Raw genomic sequence first — 22,044 nt, forward strand, 5'->3', positions numbered from 1 at the left:
GACAGTCTCTTCAACGAGGTCTGTTCCTGCCCTTTAACGCATGAAACACAGTCCAAAACATTCTGCAATAAGGCTGAGATGTGTACAGTATTCAATAAGACATCCTATTATATTCTCATCTGAAATCCTTCATCAAAACGACAAGGAAACGTCAGCATCAAAGTGCATTCACGACCCCATAGAAATAAGCATCCATCAAATCAGAAATGACAAAATAGAGCAAGCTGAGTCTGTTCCTACCATACAAGTGAAAACTTTCCCAGGTCAATAAGTGCATTTTGAACTGCAATTAAAAGCTCGGGAGAAAACACTCTCCAGACCCCCAGGGGGTCTTCTATGGCCCTGCCATCCCCACCTACAACCTGGTGACATAAACCACCCGCAATTTCTTGCTCACTATCAAGGCAAACGTGCTGAGCAACTTACATTGTCAAGGAGGTTGTAATCCAAAATCTCAGCCTCTTCCAGTTCCCGGGCTAAGAATTCAGGATCCTGCTGTCCAAAAGCGACTGCCAGACCACAACAGAAGCAAACCAGCAGGATCATGGCGGAGAGCAGTCCCTGGGGCCCACCTCCCCAAAGTGGGAGAAGACGGAAAGGCCCCTAATTGCTGTAGCTGCTGCCTACCGCTCGCTGAGACGGGGAAAGGACTCTCTGACAGCAGTTGGCCGGGCTGCCGGCCTCACCCTTCCCTCCTCCTCTGGGTCAGCCCCTTTGCCAGAGTTCACAGCCAAGGTTGGGATTTCCTTGCTCTCACTTAATTTACGGGGTGGTGGTGGGGAAGCCACACACGACTGGATTTTCTGATCCGACCGATGTTCAAGAGCTTTTCTTCCCTCCTCTAATCCTCGAGGTTTCCTTTCAGCCTTCAGAGGTGTTTTTTCGGCACCAGGCGGAGAGCCCTCAATTGTATCAAGGAAGCAACAGCAATGGGTGCCTCTGGGTACGTGAAGAGTGCTGGCATCCCTACCGTCACCACAGACTGAGAGCCCTCGATTGTATCAAGGAAGCAGCAGCAATGGGTGCCTCTGGGTACGTGAAGAGTGCTGGCATCCCTACCGTCGCCACAGACTGAGAGCCCTTGATTGTATCAAGGAAGCAGCAGCAATGGGGGCCTCTGGGTATGTGAAGAGTGCTGGCATCCCTACCGTCGCCACAGACTGAGAGCCCTCGATTGTATCAAGGAAGAAGCAGCAATGGGTGCCTCTGGGTACGTGAAGAGTGCTGGCATCCCTACCGTTGCCACAGACTGAGAGTCCTGGATTATATCAAGGAAGCAGCAGCAATGGGTGCCTCTGGGTACGTGAAGAGTGCTGGCATCCCTACCGTCAACACAGACTGTCCTGGATTATATCAAGGAAGCAGCAGCAATGGGTGCCTCTGGGTACGTGAAGAGTGCTGGCATCCCTACCGTCAACACAGACTGTCCTGGATTATATCAAGGAAGCAGCAGCAATGGGTGCCTCTGGGTACGTGAAGAGTGCTGGCATTCCTGCCATCGCCATCACCAGTTTCCAGTTAAAAGGCCGGGCTTCCAAGTTGGTAGCTTCGAGCCCTGGCATCTTATACATTTGGCAATTAACCTGAGTGGCCCAGCCTAGCCCAATTTCAGCAGAGCTTGGAAGCTAACCAGGTCAGCCCTGGTTAGGATTTGAACGGGAGACCACCTAGGACAGTGGTGGCGAACCTATGGCATGGGTGCCAGAGGTGGCACTCAGAGCCCTCTCTGTGGGCACACGCACACAGAGTTCCTCATGTGGGGGGCAGAAAATCACCCCCCCACACACACATACACACATAGGCTGGCCTGGGCCACTGGGCTCGATTATTAGCATTAAACCTAAGACCTAGTTTTGGGGAGGCAGTGTAGGTAACCCTGGTAAGCACTGGTAAACCCCACTGATTTTCATGAGAAGAACTAAAGCACAATCCTTTACCTGAGAGTAAGCTCGGTTGCTGGCAATGGGGCTTGCTTCTGAGTAAACCCTCCTAGGGTCATGATTCACCTGTTGGAAGAGTTGCACGGGGGCTTCAAAGCCACCGACTACCACCAAGCTTACTCCCGAGTAATGCATGGCTCAGAGCCAACCGGTTTTTTCTAAACTAAAACCTCAGCATTCAGGTTAAATTGCCGTGTTGGCCCTTTGCGATAAATAAGTGGGTTTTGGGTTGCAATTTGGGCACTCGGTCTCAAAAAGGTTCGCCATCACTGACCTAGGAAGTCTTGGGTTACTGCGCAGAGGCGGACCACGACAAACCACCTGTGAACATCACTTGCCCTGCAAATCCTACATCATACATCATAGGTCACTTGTGATTTGGCAGCATTTCCCCCAACTGGTTCTTCGGCCAATCATCGCCAAGTCGCAAAGAACAAACTGAACTGCCTTTCCTCCTCTGAAATATTGCTAGTGAAACCACAACCTTCGGTTTTTGTGGAAAAAGAAGCGATGCACTTTTCTCCCATCCCTACCTTGCAGGGTTGTTGGCTTGGTAAGACTGACTGATCCCACAAAGCTGCTGACATGTTGTGAAGAAAAGAATACAAACTTGGTGGTCGATCATAGCTAACAGCAGGCAGCTGGAAAGCAAGCTGAGGCATCCCATTTATTTGCTATCGAGAACATCAATAATGGTATTGGCTGAGTTGTGAGTATTTGCTCCGTAAATGAGGAGTAAATGCCCTTGAAATTCAATAATAATAGAGGACGTGTTGGGTTTTATACCCTGCTTTTCTCTACCTTTGTGGAGTCTCAAAGCGACTTACAATCGCCTCCCCTTCCTCTCCCCACAACCGACACCTTGTGACGCAGGTGTAGCTGAAAGAGTTCTGAGAGAACTGTGATTGGCCCAAGGTTGCCCGGCAGGCTTCATGTGCAGGAGTGGGGAAGCAAACTTGATCCTCCGGATTATAATCCGCTGTTCGTATGGAGGAGTGGCGAATCAAACCTGATTCTCCAGATTGGAGCTCATGTGGAGGAGTGGGGAATCAAACCCAGTTTAACCACTACACAACCACTATACTACGCAGCAGTGGCACAGGAGGTTAAGAGCTCGTGTATCTAATCTGGAGGAACCGGGTTTGATTCTCCGCTCTGCTGCCTGAGCTGTGGAGGCTTATCTGGGGAATTCAGATTAGCCTGTGCACTCCCACACACGCCAGCTGGGCGACCTTGGGCTAGTCACAGCTTTCCAAAGCTCTCTCAGCCCCACCCACCTCACAGGGTGTTTGTTGTGAGGGAGGAAGGGAAAGGAGATTGTCAGCCCCTTTGAGTCTCCTGCAGGAGAGAAAGGGGGGGATATAAATCCAAACTCCTCCTCCTCCTCCTCCTCCTCCTCCTCTTCCTCTTCTTCTTCTTCTTCTTCTTCTTCTTCTTCTTCTTCTTCTTCTTCTTCTACATCACGCCGGTGCATTCATTAATTATTATTGATAATGTTGATGGTGGCATGTGCAATGCCCTTGAAGCTCAACAAGGGACTAATTTGGAATCCCTTGAGCCTCAAAAGGGGATATCAAACTGTTTCAGAGGATATCAAACTCTCTCCCTCTCTCCGGGGCACCCGGGTATCCTTGCCCTACATTTCTTGCAACCCAAGGAATTGTTTCCTCTTTCATGTGTCCCTTTCCTCTGGACACACCAGACTCACAAAGGTTAGAGGGTCAGAGGGTCCAGGAGATGTAGGTTCAAATCCCCACTCGGCTACAGAAGCTTGCTGGGTGACCTTGGGCCGGTCATGTTCTCAGCTGACCCACCGCATAGCGTTATTACGGGCATAACATGGAAGAAAGGAAGATGTTGTTAGTCGCTCTGTGTCCCCCAAAGCAGGGACAAGTGCGGTATGATAGCTGAACCCATAAATGCTGGGAAGAGCCTGACGAATGTTTATTGGTGTGCACAGCCTCCTATTGAGGCAAGTTGGTGTCATAACTGCCAGGTGTATTCTTTGGGTGAGTACACCTTCGGCCACAGGCATGTACGTATAGCCAGCAGACATAGACATGCCCCATAAAGGCACACCATAATACGGATTTCTCATGCATTCATGCCCAAGCCAGCATGGTGTAGTGGTTAAGAGCAGGTGGATTCTAATCTGGAGAGCCGGGTTTGATTCCCCACTCCTCCACCTGAGTGGCAGAGGCTTATCTGGTGAATCAGTTGTGTGTCCGCACTCCTACATTCCTGCTGGGTGACCTTGGGCTAGTCACAGTTGTTCGGAACTCTCTCAGCCCCACCTACCTCACAAGGTTTCTGTTGTGAGGAGAGGAAGGGAAAGGAGTTTTGTAAGCCACCTTGAGTCTCCTTACAGGAGAGAAAAGTGGGGTATAAATCCAAACTCCTCCTCCTCCTCCTCCTCCTCCTCCTCCTCCTCTTCTTCTTCTTCTTCTTCTTTTTCTTCTTCTTCTTCTTCTTCTTCTTCTATCTCAGGGTGTTCCCCAACCTGGATCTGGCAACCCCACCCCACTATCCCCTGCTACTTGTAGGGAGACCTGGCAGCCCTGCTCCATTGGTGGTCAGCAGTTGATGGCTTGGGAGCCAAACCTGACCTAAGAGGGCTACTAGCCAGCTTGAAGAATCCTCTGCATATTTGTATGTGCACCCGTGCACATGCACACCCTTTCTTCTTGCAGGGCGTGTGTCCGTTGTCGTGACCTGTGAGCCAATTCTATTTTAGGAGATGAAACAAAGGCAGGAAGAGGCAATTGAACTGGAGCATGCTGGGAATAGGGTTGGAAAGTGCCATCAAGTTGCAGCCAATGTATGGTGACCCCATAGGGCTTTCAAGACAGGAGCCAGAGTTGGTTGGCCATTTTTCTTCCTCTGGGTAGCAGCCCTGGACTTCCTGCTTCGCTTCCGTGATGTGGTAAGATCGGCCGAGCTTGTGCTAGCCGGGTCAGGATCTTGCTACATTTAAAGCAGCGGGATGATTAGAAAGAACTGCCCTGGGGTTTCTGTTTGTTGATTCGTTTGCACGTTTCTTTAAATATCCGTGCCTTGCCTTTCCTCTCGACTCAAGGAATCTAGCTGAGCTTCAAACGGCAGTTCAGCGTGCCCCAACCCAGCATGCTGGATTTCCTGCCGTCGCGGATAGATGACTGTTTCTACACTCCCTTATAATTTCATTGGAACCAGAGGACCAGATAATGGCAATGGAAATGCCCATGTTTCTAGCAACAGGCGTGCGTCAGCAGAGGTGTAGGAAGGAAATGGAGCCTGGGGCAAAACCTGCTCCAAGTGCCCCATCACTACCCCAGTGCCCCCCCGTGCCTGCCACGTGCCTTTACCTGGCTGGGCCACCATCTGGCGCCCCTCGGCCCCGCCCACCAGACTGCTCCTTCAGCCGCCGCCGGCCAAAGGAGCAGCCTGGTAATGCGGGGCCGAGGGGAGGGGTGTGGGGGGGGGCGATTCTCCACCCCCACGTGACCAGCTGCTGTGCACCCAGGGACATGTGACCCCCACATGTCCCCATAAGCGTTCCGCCTCTGCTTGCCAGATCAGGCCAGCTGTGTGGTTCACAAATGTAAAAGCATCTGTGTTAGAGACAAAATCGCATTCTTGTGGAAGCAGCTGGTTGTGCCTCGGGTGGTATCGAGCCGGTGTTTCTCAAGAGCTGGGCTCATAGGGATTGGTAAGGGTCCAGCCACAGATATGTGTGTCTGCAGAGTTCGAGACGTAGGGGCTAAAGAGAACTTTATTTGCAAATGACTTCATAACCCCCCCAAAATGACAACTAAGCGTTCGGGTTTCCTTGAACATGGATTGAAACTATAATTGAGTACATGACGCCGCCTAGTGGAGTTCTGGGGAAATGCAAGAAATAATAACAGGGCTGAAAAGCACTGGGGAATTGTGGTTAATAATCTCATCTGTGGGTTTTGTTACATTATTTCTCTGTTGTAGATTAGACGTAGAGAGGAGATAGCTGCAAATAACCCAAGATGGGCTTGAATATGGCAGGGAGGAGCCCCTGTTTATCACCAGACCACAGGCATTGCATGCCGAAGATACTGGCTTCTTTATCTTGGTAAGAACAGCCCAAACTAATGGGTCGTCCAGTTCAGCATCTGGTTGCCAACCTCCAGGTGTAGCCTGGAGATCCCCTGGAATTACCACGGATCTCCTGACGGCAGAGATTACCGTATATACTCGTGTATAAGTCGACCCGCATATAAGTCGAGGCACCTAATTTCACCTCAAAAAACTGGGAAAACTTATTGACTCATGTATAAGTCTAGGGTGGGAAATGCAGCAGCTACTGGTAAATTTCAAAAATAAAAATAGATACCAATACAATTACATTAATTGCGGCATCAGTAGGTTAAATGTTTTTGAATATTTATTTCAAGAAAAACAGTAAACTAGCTCTGTAAGTGGACGAAAGGGTCAACAATGGCTACCAATCTTGATCCTCCTTGATCTCAGATTGCAAATGCCTTAGCAGACCAGGTGCTCAGGAGCAGCAGCAGCAGCAGAAGGCCATTGCTTTCACATCCTGCATGTGAGCTCCCAAAGGCACCTGGTGGGCCACTGCGAGCAGCAGAGTGCTGGACTAGATGGACTCTGGTCTGATCCAGCAGGCTCTTTCTTATGTTCTTATGTTCTTAACAAGAACAATATGGTATCAACAATAACTTTAAAAAGAACAAAAACCTTAGCTTAATCAGCAACCAAGCTAAAACACAAGAGTTAAAATCCTTCAAAACTGGATTCCTCATCATCATCTGTATATGTCCAAATGTAACCCAACTTAGATTTTAAGTGGAATATTATCAGACATGGAAAAGGAGTTCAAGTCTTTGCCAGTGTGATCCCACCTTGTGACCCTTAACATTCACCGGATTTACAACAAAAGAAACTTTAAATCTGTTTTCTGATTCATAAACAATACTGTGCAGTATAACAATGAAATATGGCAAACCAATGCAGAAACAATAATCAACAAATAATAGTTCTGGCCTGCTATGCAAAACAGACTATGCAAAACATAGTCTATGCAAAACTGCAGGGTCTCAGCCCTTTACAGTTCTCTCTATCTGTGTATTGTGACACTGTTGATGGACTTGAAGCTTTGCTGTTCTTTGCTAAGCCCTCTCTCCTTATTGTCAAGCCTTCAAGGGTAGCCCTGAAATACGCAAATACAGTTCATAACAACTGAACTCTGTGAAGTTGACTGGCTCTAGCTTATCTGGTGAACTAGATTAGCTTGTGCACTCCAACACATGCCAGCTGGGTGACCTTGTAAATAGCCTGCCAGTTCCCTTCTGAGCTTCCTCTCTAGCCCACCACCCACTCACCTCACAGGGTGTTTGTTCTGAGGGGGGAAGGGCAAGGAGATTGTCAGCCCCTTTGAGTCTCCTACAGGAAAGTGGAAGGGGACAGGCATATAAATCCCAACTCTTCTTCTTTCTTTCCTTTGAACTACTGCCATGCTTTCTGCCAAGCTGAGCTCCACTCTGAAGTCATCCTCCTAAGACGAAGCTATCATTCAGAAAGCTTCCCAAGGCTCCCACCCTAGCTGGCAAATCTGGGTTGTACTCAAAAGCCCAAAATTTAAAAAATGCCTTGGGAAAATAAATAAATAGAAGAAAGCAGCACAAGAAAGGTACAAAGAAGAAGAAGAAGAAGAAGAAGAAGAAAGTTAGTAAAGAAGAAGTTAGTACAAAGAAAGAAGGAAGGAAGAAGAAGAAGGGAAGAGGGAGGAGAGGAGGAGGAGGAGGAGGAGGAGTGGAGGAGGGAGGAGGAGAGGAGAGAGTTGGATTTATATCCCCTTTCTCTTGTAGGAGACTCGAAAGGTGCTTCTACAAGTTTTCTCCCATGCCAAGTGTCCCCCCTCACAAAAAACACCCTGTGAGGTAGGTGGGGCTGAGAGAGCTCCGAAAAGCTGTGACTAGCCCAAGGTCACCCAGCTGGCGTGTGTGGGAGTGCCCAGGCTAATCTGAATTCCCCAGATAAGCCTCCACAGCTCAGGCGGCAGAACTGGGAATCAAACCCGGTTCCTCCAGATTAGACACACGAGCTCTTAACCTCCTACGCCACTGCTGCTCCCATAAATAAATAAATCTTTTAATCTGCATTATTTGTAGTATTTCCCCTCCCTTTCCAACTCCCCTGCCCCTCAAACTTCACGGCCTCCTCCGAGTAGGGCTGGGTCAGGAGCAGAGGGCAAATTTTAAAGTAAAACGTTCATCCTGTGAGCCTCCTGGAAGCACCTGTTTGGCAATAGCTAACCCGGTGATTCCTGCCCCCCACTTGTGACAGCTATCATGGCAAATATTTGTCCAAGCTCGAACAAAGTTAGCATTTCTAAAGGGCATTCAAAACACCACAGGGTCTCCTGTTTGTCTTTCCTTGAACTTGGTTTGGTGGAACAGAGGGAGAGGGACCCACCGTCTTGTCTACCTGCTTCCTCTTCTCAAGAAAGGGAGAAAATGGGACGTCTCACTGGCTTGTTTTTGGTGCTGGTCTTGGCTTGGGAAACACGGGGCTTGGACTTCATCATTGAGGACATCCCAGAGGTATGTATCCATTTCTGTCATGGGCCCAAGGTTTCTGCAGCGCCTTTATGGTGGTAGAAAGTGCCATCAAGGTGTAAGCAGTATAGAACATATAGAAGAGGAAAGCCCAGTTTGGATCAGACCAAAGTCCATCTTAGTCCTGTACCTGCTACCTCGGGTGAGAGTGGCTCCACCAGGTGCCTCTGGGAGCTCACGTGCAGGATGTGAACGTTAATGGCTTCTGCTGCTGTTTCCCAAGCACCTGGTTCACTGAGACATGCATGTAATCTAGAGACTCAAGGAGGGTTCAAGATTGGTAGCTATAGATCGACTTCTCCTCCATAAATCTGTCCAAGCCCTTTTTAAAGCTATCCAGGTGAGTGGCCATCACCACCTCCTGTGGCAGCATATTCAGAAACTACCTAATTCACACGCTTCTGTCAGGTGGGCTAGAACCATGCCTTTTATTGAGTCCCTAGAATTCTTCCCCCCAGCATTTTTCTAAATGTATGCCCCTCTGGTTCTAGTGAGATGCCAGGGAGGAAAGAGAGAAAAATTTCTCTCTGTCAACATTTTCTACCCCATGCATAATTTTATAGACTTCAATCATATCCCCCCTCAGCCGCCTCCTCTCCAAACTAAAGAGTCCCAAACGCTGCAGCCTCTCCTCATAAGGAAGGTGCTCCAATCCTTCAATCATCCTCGTGTAGCTGACTTATGGAGATTTTCAAAGCAAGAGACTGACAGAGGTGGTTGGCTGCTGCCTATTTCTGCACAGCAACCCTGGACTTCTTTTGTGGCTTGCCATTGTCTTCCTCTGCGTAGCAACCCTGGACTTCCTTGGAGGTCTCCCACCCAAATACTCACCGGGATCAACTCTGCTTAGCTTCCAAGATGTGACAAGATTGGGCTAGCCTGAGCCACACAGGTCAGGGCATTCCTTTATGTACCTCTTTTATGCTGCCATTAAATCCAGCGATTTAGGAAGGGCTAATCTTCTTTTAGTTTTCTGGGAATGGTGTCATGGGATCCTCGGCATAGTTAACCCCCTGCTAAATCCACCGAAGCCAACAGCTTTGAATGGTGTGACTTTCCTTGGGACAGCACTGTTTATAGGTTTAATCTCTTTGGGTGTGCGTTAGGTACTGCGAAGTTGCCTCCAACTTGTGGCAGCCTGTGAATTAATGGCTCAGGCTAGCCTGATCTCATCAGATCATGGAAGCTAAGCAGGGTCGGCCGTGGGTAATACTGGGATGGGAGACCACCAAGGAAGTCCAGAGTTGCTCTACAGAGGCAGGTAGTGGCAGACTACCTGTGATTGTCCCTTGCCTTGGAAACTCTACAGCAGTGGTGGCGAACCTATGGCCTACATGAGTGCCAGAGGTGGCACCCTTCAGGAACCCTCTCTGTGGGCAACTTTCGTAGAGGCACAGTTTCCTCCCCCCCACACATCTTAGGCTGGGCCTAGAGCTCGGGGGTCTGGCCTCGATTGAAAGCATTAAAACCTAAGACCTGAGTTTTGGGGAAGCAGTGCCATGGTAAGCCCTGTTACAAGCTGTTAAAGCAGTCCCCTAACTTGATTCTTTTCATGCAAAGAACTGAAAGCTGCTGATTCCTTTACCGGGGAGTAAGCTCGGTTGCTGGCAATGGGGCTTGCTTCTGAGTAAACCCTCCTAGGGTCGTGATTCACCCATTTTGAAGAGCTTAAGCACAGGTTGCCTGTTCACCAAGCTTACCCACCAACATAATTAGCGCAAGCATACTTGGAGCCGCAACCCATTTTTTCTAAAGCGAAAACCCTGTCCCAATTTTACGTTCAGGTTAAATTGCCGTGTTGGCACTTTGCGATAATTAAATGAGTTTTGGTTTGCAGTTTGGGCACTCGGTCTCAAAAAGGTTCACTATCACTGCTCTACAGGCTCACCATAGCCACTTGATGACAATGTTCAACACTTCCATTGAACCATGACCTCCAAAACATCTTATCATTAACAGCCTTGCTCAGGCCTAGCAAACTGAGGGCTGTGACTTCCTTCATTGAACTAATATGTCTCCTGTTGGGTCTTCCTCTTTTCCTGCTGCTTTCAACATTTCCTGGCATTATTGTCTTTTCCAATGTCTTGTCTTCTCATGCCTCAGTTTAGTCACGTTAGCTTCTAGGGAGAGTTCAAGCTTGATTTGATCCAGAACTTACTTATTTGTCTTTCAGGCGGTCCATATCTTTAGCCAAGGTTTAATTTGCTTAAAACAGTGGCTTCAGCAACTAGTTTTAATTAAGAGCAGCCAATTTCAATTTCAAAGCTGCATCGTGCAACAACTGATCTGGATAGAGAAGTGGGCAAAATCGGTTCAGGATAAGCACTGATAAATCAAAGATCACGTATGTTAGCTCCACAGTCTGAACGCAGGGAGTCATCACTGGATCACAGCAGCTAGAGAGAGTGGAGAGGTTGACCTACTTGGGTAGTGTGATCTCCCAGAATGGAGATCACAGGCAGAGGTCAGGGGCCGCACTGGGAAGGCTGCAGCCATTTTTTGGAGAATGAACAAGATCTGGTGCTCACCAACCATTGCTCTAAAGACCAAGCTCTGCCTATTCACCTCCATTGTGATCCCAACAGCCATTGATGCTAGCGAGATCTGGAAGGCATCAATAAGTGTCAACAACAGGCTCGACGTCTTCCAACAGAAGTGCTTACGCCGAATCCTGAAGATCCGATATTATGACCACATCACTAACGAAGAGGTGCTCCAAAGGAGGAGGAGGAGGAGGAGGAGGAGGAGGTGGAGGAAGAAGAAGAAGAAGAAGAAGAAGAAGAAGAAGAAGAAGAAGAAGAAGAAGAAGAAGAAGAAGAAGAAGAGGAAGAGGAGGAGGAGGAGTTTGGATTTCTATCCCCCCTTTCTCTCCTGTAGGAGACTCAAAGGGGCTTACAATCTCCTTGCCCTTCCCCGCTCACAACAAACACCCTGTGAGGTAGGTGGGGCTGAGAGAGCTCCGAGAAGCTGTGTGACTAGCTCCCAAGGTCACCCAGCTGGCGTGTGTGGGAGTGCACAGGCTAATCTGAATTCCCCAGATAAGCCTCCACAGCTCAGGCGGCAGAGCTGGGAATCAAACCCGGTTCCTCCAGATTAGATACACGAGCTCTTAACCTCCTACGCCACTGCTGCTTAACCTCTTAACCTCCTACGCCACTGCAGCATGTGCAAACTCCAGACCATCGTTGAACACAGAAGATTTCAACTGACTGGCCACGTCCTTTGCATGAAGAACGGTCAGATCCCAAAGACGGCAATGAGGTGGATACTTCCTGATCCTGCCAAACGACAGCGAGGACACCCCCGAAACACCTGGAGGAAAACCTTCGAGCAAGACATGAAGGCATTAAATATTGCATGGGAAGAGGCTGAAATACTTGCCCAAGACCGGAAATGCTGGAGCACACTTGTTGCCCAATATGCTACTTAGCATAATGGATTTGTTGATGATGATAACGTATTTCAATGTGCTTGCTCCAAATGGATGGGAGCCCATCATTTTGGCTATTTACTGAATTACTCCATTTGAACCTGATTTCCTGCGAGGATGACCCACTTTATCATCACAACAACCCTGCAAAGTCGGTTACACTGAGAGTTGCTGATTACCTCATGGGCACCTGGGAAATATTGTAAGCAAGTGTAGCTCTTGACCTAGTTGTCTCCACTCCAGTTCTGACTTTCAGGCCGTTCCATCGCACTTGCATTCAGCTTTGGTTCTGGAATGATACCTTAATTGGAAATGACAGAAAATAGCAATTAAAGATAGCCTTTCTTTTTTAAAGAATGAATGAAAACTAATCAAGTTCTAATCCAGTACTTGTAACCCCCATGCTCAGAATGGGTTGACCCAGAAAGGGGTGGAGACCCAAAGCAGGAGAAGGCTGCAGAGCTCATGTAGTTGAAGAGACAAGGCTACCAGACTCGGATCTTGGTTGTATAAGCCCTTAACAAGGTTTCTTTTTGTGTTTGTAATGGGTGAGAGTTCTCCTGGAAACCTTCATCATGTTGCATCCTGTTCATCAAGCCCTTGGAGTCTTCAGGAGCCAACCCACTTGCAAAGAAGAATTGGACTTGGCAGTAGAATAGAATAGAATAGAATAGAATAGAATAGAATAGAATAGAATAGAATAGAATAGAATCTTTATTGGCCAAGTGTGATTGGACACACAAGGAATTTGTCTCCGGTGCATATGCTCTCAGTGTACATAAAAGAAAAATACATTTGTCAAGAATCATAAGGTACAGCACTTAATGATTGTCATATAGGTCTAGAAAGCAATCAGGAAACAATCAGTAGTAATGAAAACATAAAATGTAAAATCATAAAATAAAATAAAATAAAATATAATAAAATAAAATAAAATAAAATAAAATAAAATAAAATGTAAAATAAAATGTCAGCACAGGCTATAGTCATACAGTCATAAGTGGGAGGAGATGGGTAATAGGAATGATGAAAAAAGTAGTGCAGTAATTATATAATAAGTATATAATAAATAGTTTAACATTATCGAGGGAATTATTTGTTTAGCAGAGTGATGGCATTCGGGAAAAAACTGTTCTTATGTCTAGTTGTCTTGGTGTGCAGTGCTCTGTAGCGACGTTTAGAGGGTAAGAGTTGAAACAGTTTATGTCCAGGATGCGAGGGGTCAGTAAATATTTTCACAGCCCTTTTTTTGACCCGTGCAGTATACAGGTCCTCAATGGAAGGCAGGTTAGCAGCAATTGTTTTTTCTGCAGTAGACTGTAAATATAAGGACTTGAAAATGCAACCTGAACAGGACCTTGAAGTGTGATGTTAAATGTTGATGATTGATGTTAATATGTTAAGAGAGTAAACCATTTTGTTTTTAAAATTTGTTGTTGCAAACTCATTCCAAGTTCTGCCCCACAGAACCCACAGTTAGAGGTTACATACTCCTTTTCTGCATTCATGAAAGTCAGCGGGTTTGGGGTTTGAAGAATGTTCTTCAGTTGAGGACCGAGTGGTAAATTGTGGTTTCCCTCATTTCTGTATCTCAAAGGCTGAACTATTAAGGACACTTTTCTGGGAATAAGCCCCACTGAATAAAATGGGATTTATGTTAGAACAGACCAGGTGTAAGATTGTTTCCAACCCCCCTCAAAACAAACAAACAAACAAACAAACAAACAAACAAACAAACAAACAAACAAACAAACAAACAAACAACCTGCCCCTCTGCCACAGACACACGAAGTGAGGCTTTGGTAACACGCGAATGTCTTTTTCAACGGAAAGGTTCTGAAAGGTTCAGGTTTCTTTTTTGGCTTAAGCTGGATAACCCAGGCTAGCCTGATCTTGGCCGATTTCTGAAGCTAAGCAGGGGCGGCCCTGGTTAATACTTGGGCGTTTCCCCACTCACAAGGATCCCCTCTATGCCGCGCGCTACTCTCAGCGTGCAGCATCCCTGGCACGCGCCCGGGCGTCCCCACGACGGGTCATCAAAAGGCGCCATTTTCTCCAGCGCCAGGGGTGCCGCGCGCTGAGGGGGCGCAAAAGCGGCAGCGTCGGGGCGGCTGCGCTGTCGCCGCCCCTGTCGTGGGGAGTGCAGGGGGACCCCGCGCCACTTGAGGAGAGTAGCGCGGGGCTTAAGGTAAGTGGGGAAAGGCCCCTTGATGCGCTGCTAAACAGAGGAACGGAAGGCAATAGCAAACCACCTCTGAACATCTCTTGCCAGGAAAACCATACTGGGTTACCTCAGTTAGATGCAACTTCATGGTGCTTTACACACACAGGCTTTTCCAAGGCTCCAAACCAATTTGACCAACTGTTAAAACATAATAAAAACCACAAGATGGAGACTGGCGAGGAATTGTCGGGGAAGGGGGCAATTTAGAAATCCTCCCCCTCCTGGATTTTCTGAGCTGGCTCATTTCTCCTCCTCTCGTTTTTCCTTTAACCGACTCTCAGCTGCTCTCAACCTTCTGTTCTCTTCAGACCATTTTTTGTTCTCCTCAGAGTTTTCCTCCCTCCCTCGCCTTTCTTTGGCTCAGTTTACAAAGTCATAATCCATCATCTGGTTTCCAGCAGTGGCTGACTCATTGCCCTTGGGAAATCCTACAAGAATGGGATGGAGGCCAAAATGTGATACTCAGGGCTAGACTGCCTCTGAATGTGGAGGGTCTTTGGGTCATTGTGGCTAATAGCCGTTGATTGATCTCTCCTCTCAGAATTTGAAGAAGATGAAGAAGAGTTTTGATTTATACTCCACCGTTCTCTCTTGTAAGGAGTCTCAAAGTGGCTTACAAACTCCTTTCCCTTCCTATCCTCACAACAGACATTTTGTGAGGTAGGTGGGGCTGAGAGAGTTCTGAGAGAACTGTGAGTAGCCCAAGGTCACTCAGCTGGCTTCTTGTGGAGGAGTGGGGAAATAAACCCGTTCGCCAGATTAGAGTCTGCCGCACATGTGGAGGAGTGGGGAATCGAACCCAGTCCTGCAGATTGGAGTTCACTAACCACTACACCATGCTGGTCAGCTCCCTATTAAATCCAGCTAAACTAGTGCCACATTCTGAGGCTGTGAATCTCACAAGTGAATCGCTCTTTGGCCCCTTCCACACATGCAAAATAATGCGCTTTCAAACCACTTTCACAACTGTTTGAAAGTGGATTTTGCTATTCCGCACAGCTTCAAAGAGCACTGAAAACAGTTTGAAAGTGCATTATTCTGCATGTGTGGAATGAGCCTTTGAATGAATCACTCTTTTCTTTTATTGACCTTGAATTAATTGCTCACCAGTTTCACTGGGCATCTCCAGCACATATTTTTTTTAATTTGTATTTTTGAAGAAGAAGAAGAGTTTGGATTTATATCCCACCTTTCTTTCCTGTAAGGACACTCAAGGTGGCTTACAAGCTCCTTTCCCTTCCTCTCCCCACAACAGACATCATGTGAGGTAGGTAGGACTGAGAGAGTTCGGAGAGGACTGTGACTAGCCCAAAGTTCCCCAGCAGGAATGTAGGAATGCGGAAACACATCAGTTTCACCAGATAAGCCTCTGACACTCGGGTGGATGAGTGGGGAATCAAACCCAGTTCTCCAGATTAGACTCCACCTGCTCTTAACTATTACACCATGCTGGTTCTTTTTTGTATGTTTAATTGTGTTTTGTTAAATTGTTTTTGAGCAATGGAAAAGAAACCTAGTATTACAGAAGTGGGAAGAAAATGTCTCTCTACCCACATTCTCCACCCTATATAGAATTTAACAAATTGCTATAATACAGCACCCTAAATAGTCCTGACTAGCTCTATCTTGTCAGATCTCAGAAGTTTAACAGGGTTGGCGCTGCTTAGTACTTAGATAGGAGGGCAGCAAGAATTTCCAAGGTCTCTATGCAGAGACAGGCAATGGCAAACCACCTCTAAATATCTCTTGCCTTGAAAGCCCCATGACAGGTCACTGTTAGTTGGTTGTGAACTGGCATCACTTTAATGTTATTATATGTCTCCTTTTTTTGAGCACTGACCTTGTTGGGATGTCTCCTTATAGGATCTGGATGAATGGCTGGACTTTGAGATGGACGGATTCGTTTCACAGTCTGCACAAAGAAATGGCAGATACCAGGTACAGGTGCTTGCTTGTATATGTTTTGGAAGGAAGGAAGGAAGGAAGGAAGGAAGGAAGGAAGGAAGGAAGGAAGGAAGGAAGGAAGGAAGGAAGGAAGGAAGGAAGGAAGGAAGGAAGGAAGGAAGGAAGGAAGGAAGGAAGGAAGGAAGGAAGGAAGGAAGGAAGGAAGGAAGGAAAAGAGTTTGGAAGAGTTTGGATTTATATCCCCCCTTTCTCTCCTGTAGGAGACTCAAAGGGGCTTACAATCTCCTTGCCCTTCCCCCCTCACAACAAACACCCTGTGAGGTGGGTGGGGCTGAGAGAGCTCCGAAAAGCTGTGACTAGCCCAAGGTCACCCAGCTGGCGTGTGTGGGAGTGCACAGGCTAATCTGAATTCCCCAGATAAGCCTCTACAACTCAAGCGGCAGAGCTGGTAATCAAACCTGGTTCCTCCAGATCAGAGTGCACCTGCTCTTAGCCACTGCTCTTAGCCACTATGCCACTGCTGAAGGAAGGAAGGAATCTTCTGATTCATAATCTGAATCAGACGGACTGGGAAGAACGCACAATTCCGTTACGATATTCCCCAAGATGTAAGCTGCGGAGCCAGACCCAACCTATATCCTCCATATTGCATAAAAAGGGTTAAATCTCTGTGAGGTGGACAAAAAAGAAAAGATTGCAGGAGGGTATTTATAATGTTTATTTTTCAAGGTCTAATAACAGGGCATGGAGACAGTTTTGCTGGGTGAAAACAGAATGGGGTGGAAGGGTTAAATCCTCTCTCATTTGCAGGCCCAACCCCTCCCCAAAGCTCCAATCTAAATCAGGATCCTTGCATGGCTGCTGCTGTCCTCTGAAAAAGAATTTCAAACAAGGGATTGCCTGGGATAAGACCAGGTGACCTCCTGCCCCTCCATATGAGGGACGGCATTCGTCAGAGGCATTTCATCTGGGAGTTCAGGCTTGGAAAATCTGTTCCACATGATACGTGCAGGTTGACACTTAACTCAGAATCAAGGGATGCAGCTATTTAATTTGCGGAATGAGGCAGGGATGCCCTTTGATTTTTGACCCGGTACAAGACTATCTTGCTGTTGTGGTCGGAACTAATCTCAATATTAAAGGAGCTTCAGTCAGACATAATTGAACTGCCGTTTCATTACACTGTCTTTGGGGCAACTTTTCAACTACCGTATAGACGTGTTCCCATTAATGGGCAGATAGGGCCCAGTTTGAGGTCAACGTGGAGAAGTCTCTTGGCATTTGTCAGTAATTTTGTCTGTGCTGTTTAGATAGTGAGTAAAGAGACTCTCAGGCCTCCATTTCATCAGGTTACAGGAGGTCAGAAAAGTTTGCAGCCATGCCAAATCTCTGCTTGGTGACACTGCCCCTTTCCCTTACTCTGGGGGAGGGACATTACCAAAACCAAGGGCTGCCACCAGCCACTCCGGGGGTATCTCCCGCTCGATGGAGTTGAACGTCAAGCATCTCCTGCTTCATTTCAGCAAGCTAGAATGGGGACAATCTATTGCAACTTTGCATTTTCAAGCAATCCTGTTCAAAGATGGGGGCCACACGGAAAAGGCCCATATGTTGATTTTGCCTAAATACACTGATTACTCATTTCTGGTATCTTCATTTTCTCTAGAGGAGCATTACTACTGCTGATGATTCGGGAGAAGTAGTGAGTATTCCAATATCCCCACCCCCCCAACCTTTGAGATCTTCCAGAATCTCAACTGATCTTCTGACTACAGTAGGCTGACCAGACGTCCCGCTTTTGGCGGGACAGTCCCGCCTTAAAACAATTTGTCCCGCGTCCCACGGGTTTTTACAAGTGTTCCGATTTTTGGAAGGCTGCTGCACTGCCTTCTGGGGCGCAAGGCAGTGCGGCAGCCTCCCGCGCGCGCGGCCGCCCACTTACCCACCCGTCACGGTTTACAAAGGTGACCATCTGGTCACCTTAAACTACAGAGATCCATTCCCCTGGAGAAAATGGCTGCTTTGAAGGGCGGATCCTGCGGCTTTGTAACTCACTGAGGTCCCCCTCCCCTCCCCAAACCCTGCCCTTTTCAGACTCCATTGCCCAAATCTCCAGGTATTTCCCCACCCAGAGCTGGCAGACCCACCTAGAAGAAGTTCACAAAAACCCCTGTCCCTTCTGCAATGAAGAGAGTTTCCGAGAGTAGCCATGTTGGTCTGCAATGAAGGAGGCACATTCAAGTCCATTGGCCCAAGATTTGGGGGGTAGAAGCTTCTAAGAGTCAACGCTCCCTTCAAATTTTGACTCTCGAAAACTTGTACCCAGAAAACCATGTCAGTCTCTTCAGGCGATACTGGACTGGAATCTAGCTCTCTTCAGCGAAGTGATTCTTCCCATCAATCATTACCTTGAAATCGATCCCACAGTTTGCTTAACATTGTTTTGTTTTCTTCCTGTGTTCCCGGATCTTAACCGGTTCAGATTTTCAAAGGGTTGTGTTCTCTTGTGCAATGGTCGCTGGAGGCTGCTGGAAAGCATATTGACTTGTGGGGGTGAGAGGGAGGGTCTCAGCTGGGGGAAAACGGATCATCATAAACTCAGAACATTTTTAAAAATTAATCAGGGAGACAGCAAGAGTCTGCATACTGTGATTGCCAGCCTGCAGAGACGAACTCCTTAGGCTTAAAGTTTTCATATGGCTCCAAGAGGGTTCCCTGCAGGTTGTTTGCATAGCCCAGAGGTCTTCAAACTATGGCCCTCCAGATGTTCAGGAACTACAATTCCCATCAGCCTCTGCCAGCATGGCCAAGTAGCAGGGCTGATGGGAATTGTAGTTCCTGAACATCTGGAGGGCCATAGTTTGAAGACCCCTGGGCCATAGCCCCTTGGGGGGGGCTGGGCCCTGGGGAGCCGCCCCTAACTGCAGGTGACCACCACCTCGTTGAGCCTATGGAGGGACTCCTTTTTGCCTACGAATGGCAGGAGACCTTCAGAGAATTAGGGCCCTTGTGTTCTGATGCTCACCTCCTTGGTGGCCTGAAACTGGACCCTGTGATCATCCTGGGGAGAAAAATTAGAAAGGAAAATAAGACCTCATCTGCTTACAAGAAATTCTGCCCAAACAGTTTCTAATGATTCCTGGCACTACCTAGAACTGACAAAGGTTATTTCCAGATAGCTCTAGGAATCTCTAGGAACTCTGGCCAGAACTTCTTGTATGAGGGCAAAACCTTGTTTTTCTTTTTAGCTTTTCTCCTGGGATGTTACCCCTGCCACGGCCTTCCTATAGAAAAAGAAATGGAGTGCTACCTAGGGTTGCCAACTGTGGCCCAAGACATTCATGGAGATTAGGGGGCAGTGCCTGAGGAAGAGGGGGGGATTTGGGGAGGAATCACCTAGAATCTGTGGTATACCATAGAGACTGCCCTTGGAGACTGCCATTTTCTGAAGGGGAACCAACCTGTGTCGTCGGGAGATCAGTTGAAATTCTGGGAGAACTCCAGCCTCCCCTCCCCCCCCCACCCGGAGGGTGACCACCATACCTGTCTCATGCCCCAGCCTGGCTCTGATTATACATATGACTACAGCTGGAATTTTTCTGAGCAGGAACAGTGCGAGTTCTGGACAGGAGAAAGATAAATCTAAAACTTGGAATTAAATGTGTGTGGAAAGTATCATCAGGTCACAGCTGAATTATGGCGACCAAATGTTCAGAGGTGGTTTGCCATTGCATAGCAACCGCAACTTCTTTGGTGGTCTCCCATCCCAGTACTAACCAGGGCCGACCCTGCTTAGCTTCTTAGATCTGTTGAGGTCAGGCTAGCCTGGACCATCCACGTCAGATTAGAGTAGACAACAGGTGTCAAACTCGGGGCCCTCCAGATGTTATGGACTACAGTTCCCATCATCCCCTGCCAGCATCATGCTGGCAGGGGATGATGGGAACTGTAGTTCATAACATCTGTAGGGCCCCGAGTTTGACACCTATGGAGTAGACAGTACTGATTCTGATAGACAAATTTCCTGGTTCACAGAAGGCAACTTCCATTCATTCTGGTGGACAGAGTTTCTCCACCTTAAAGAATTCTCTGAAGGGGCAGAACAACGAACGGCTGCAATGCTCCCCCCAGCATACAGATGCAGTGTTGGGAAAAACTGCATCTTGGCTCTGCTAGTCAGGCAGCTGTTAAGAATACAGGCTGTTGTGAACCCACAACAGAGATAGCATCTACTGGAGTTTAAAGAAATTTCAGCTGAAATTCAATTCAAAGCCAAATTTGAGGAACCCTGGTTAAGTCGAGTGTCAGCAGTAACATCTGGTAGTGGGAAGCGTGGTCAAGTTGGAGATGACTTATGGCGACCTCTGAAGGGTTTTCAAGGCAAGAGATGTTCAGAGGTGGTTTGTCATTGTCCACCTCTGCATATTGACCCTGGGCTTGCTCAGTGGTCTCCCATCCAAGTCCTAACCAGGGCTGACCCTACTTAGCTTCTGATCAAGCCATCCAGGTCAAGGCAGAAACATTCAGAAGTGGTTTGCCATTGCTTCCTCTGCATAACAACCATTTCCACTTGGAAAATCATTTTTCAACTTGAAAGTCCCCCATCCAAGTACTAACCGAAGCTGACCATGTTTAGCAGCCAAGTTCTGATAAGAACGGGCTACCTTGGGCTACCCAGGTAATAATAAAGCATTCCTTGGAGAAATGTCTAAATGGGACTTGGAATTGAATTCTTTGCTCTCTAGATCTGTCTCGGTGTTTTGGTATCCACAGGTACGAGGCGATGATGACATCATCCTTCACAGCTACAAGGTCCAATCAGTCATTACGTCTCGACTGGCCAACACAATGGTCCAGAGCAAAGTGGCAAATGCCGCCAAGTATCCACAGAACCTGGTCTTTGACGTCCAGATCCCAAAAGGGGCCTTCATTCACAACTTCACCATGTAAGTCAGAGCAGAACTGCTTCGACCACTTCCTGTGCGCACAGATAGGGGTTGCCACCTCCTGGCTGGGAAAGTCCTAGAGATTTGGGGGATGGAGCCAAGGGAGGATGGAGTTTGGGGAGGGGAGGGAACTCACCCGAGATATGATGCCATAGAGTCCACCTTCCGAAGTGGCCATTTTCTTCAGATCACTGTTGTCTGGAGATGACTTGTAATTCCTGGAGGTCTCCAGGAACCACCTGGAAGTTGGCACCCTTCATGTGATGTACTCTTCATGTTCTATCACAGGTGACTATTGATGGTCCCTGTGAGTTTCAAAATGATTTTCCAAGCAGAATGGACAACTGTAGCACAAGTTCCAAGCTCTTTGGGGAACTTCTGATAGCAGGGATGCCAGCCTCCAGCAGAGACCTGGGGATCCCCCAGAATTTCAGCTCATTTTCAGCCTACAAGAATCAGTTCCCCTGGGGGGGAAAATGGATAATTTGGAGTGGGAACTCTACGGCATTGAGGTCCTTGACCTTCCCTGGCTCCACCCTCAAATCCCAGGATCTTTCCCAACCTGGATCTGGCAACCTTATCGCCCTAATCCCCATCAGTGGTCGGGGGACCTGGCAGCTCTATCTGATAGATCTATTAGAAATGGACTCTGGAGCAGAGATCTGGGCTCATGCTGCATGGGCAGCGAGGGGTGGGGTGTAGTTTTGCATTTTAAATATATAGGTGATATAAGGTGGAGGTTGGGGCATGGACGTATCCCAGAGTTACAACTGATCTCTCAACTATGGAGATCAGTTTCCCTGGAGAAAATAGCTGCTTTGTTTGGTAGACTTTATAGCATTATCATTCTTGGGGTAGGAGCAGTGGTGGGATCCAAAAATTTTAGTAACAGGTTCCCATGGTGGTGGGATTTAAACTGTCGAGTAGCGCCAATGGGGCTGGGCGGGGCGGGTGCATTTCCTCTTGCCCTGCACGTGCTTCTACCTTTCTGCGAGGCTAGCGACACCAT

General features: G+C 47.7%; 1 protein-coding gene across 2 annotated transcripts in view; it reads left to right on the forward strand.

Annotated features, from left to right (window-relative positions):
* The first annotated feature begins 8,348 nt into the window (after window positions 1-8,348).
* Window positions 8,349-22,044, forward strand: part of ITIH2 (inter-alpha-trypsin inhibitor heavy chain 2) — a 46,715-nt gene continuing 33,019 nt past the window's right edge. For both annotated transcript variants that reach the window (XM_048500329.1, XM_048500330.1), the window contains exons 1-4: window positions 8,349-8,515; window positions 16,048-16,122; window positions 17,756-17,791; window positions 20,863-21,035. In XM_048500329.1, the coding sequence (XP_048356286.1) occupies window positions 8,429-8,515; window positions 16,048-16,122; window positions 17,756-17,791; window positions 20,863-21,035 (371 nt within the window). In that variant the 5' untranslated portion in view covers window positions 8,349-8,428. The remainder of the gene's footprint in view (window positions 8,516-16,047; window positions 16,123-17,755; window positions 17,792-20,862; window positions 21,036-22,044) is intronic.

Source organism: Sphaerodactylus townsendi, linkage group LG06 (assembly GCF_021028975.2).
Source record: "Sphaerodactylus townsendi isolate TG3544 linkage group LG06, MPM_Stown_v2.3, whole genome shotgun sequence".
NCBI lineage: Eukaryota > Metazoa > Chordata > Lepidosauria > Squamata > Sphaerodactylidae > Sphaerodactylus > Sphaerodactylus townsendi.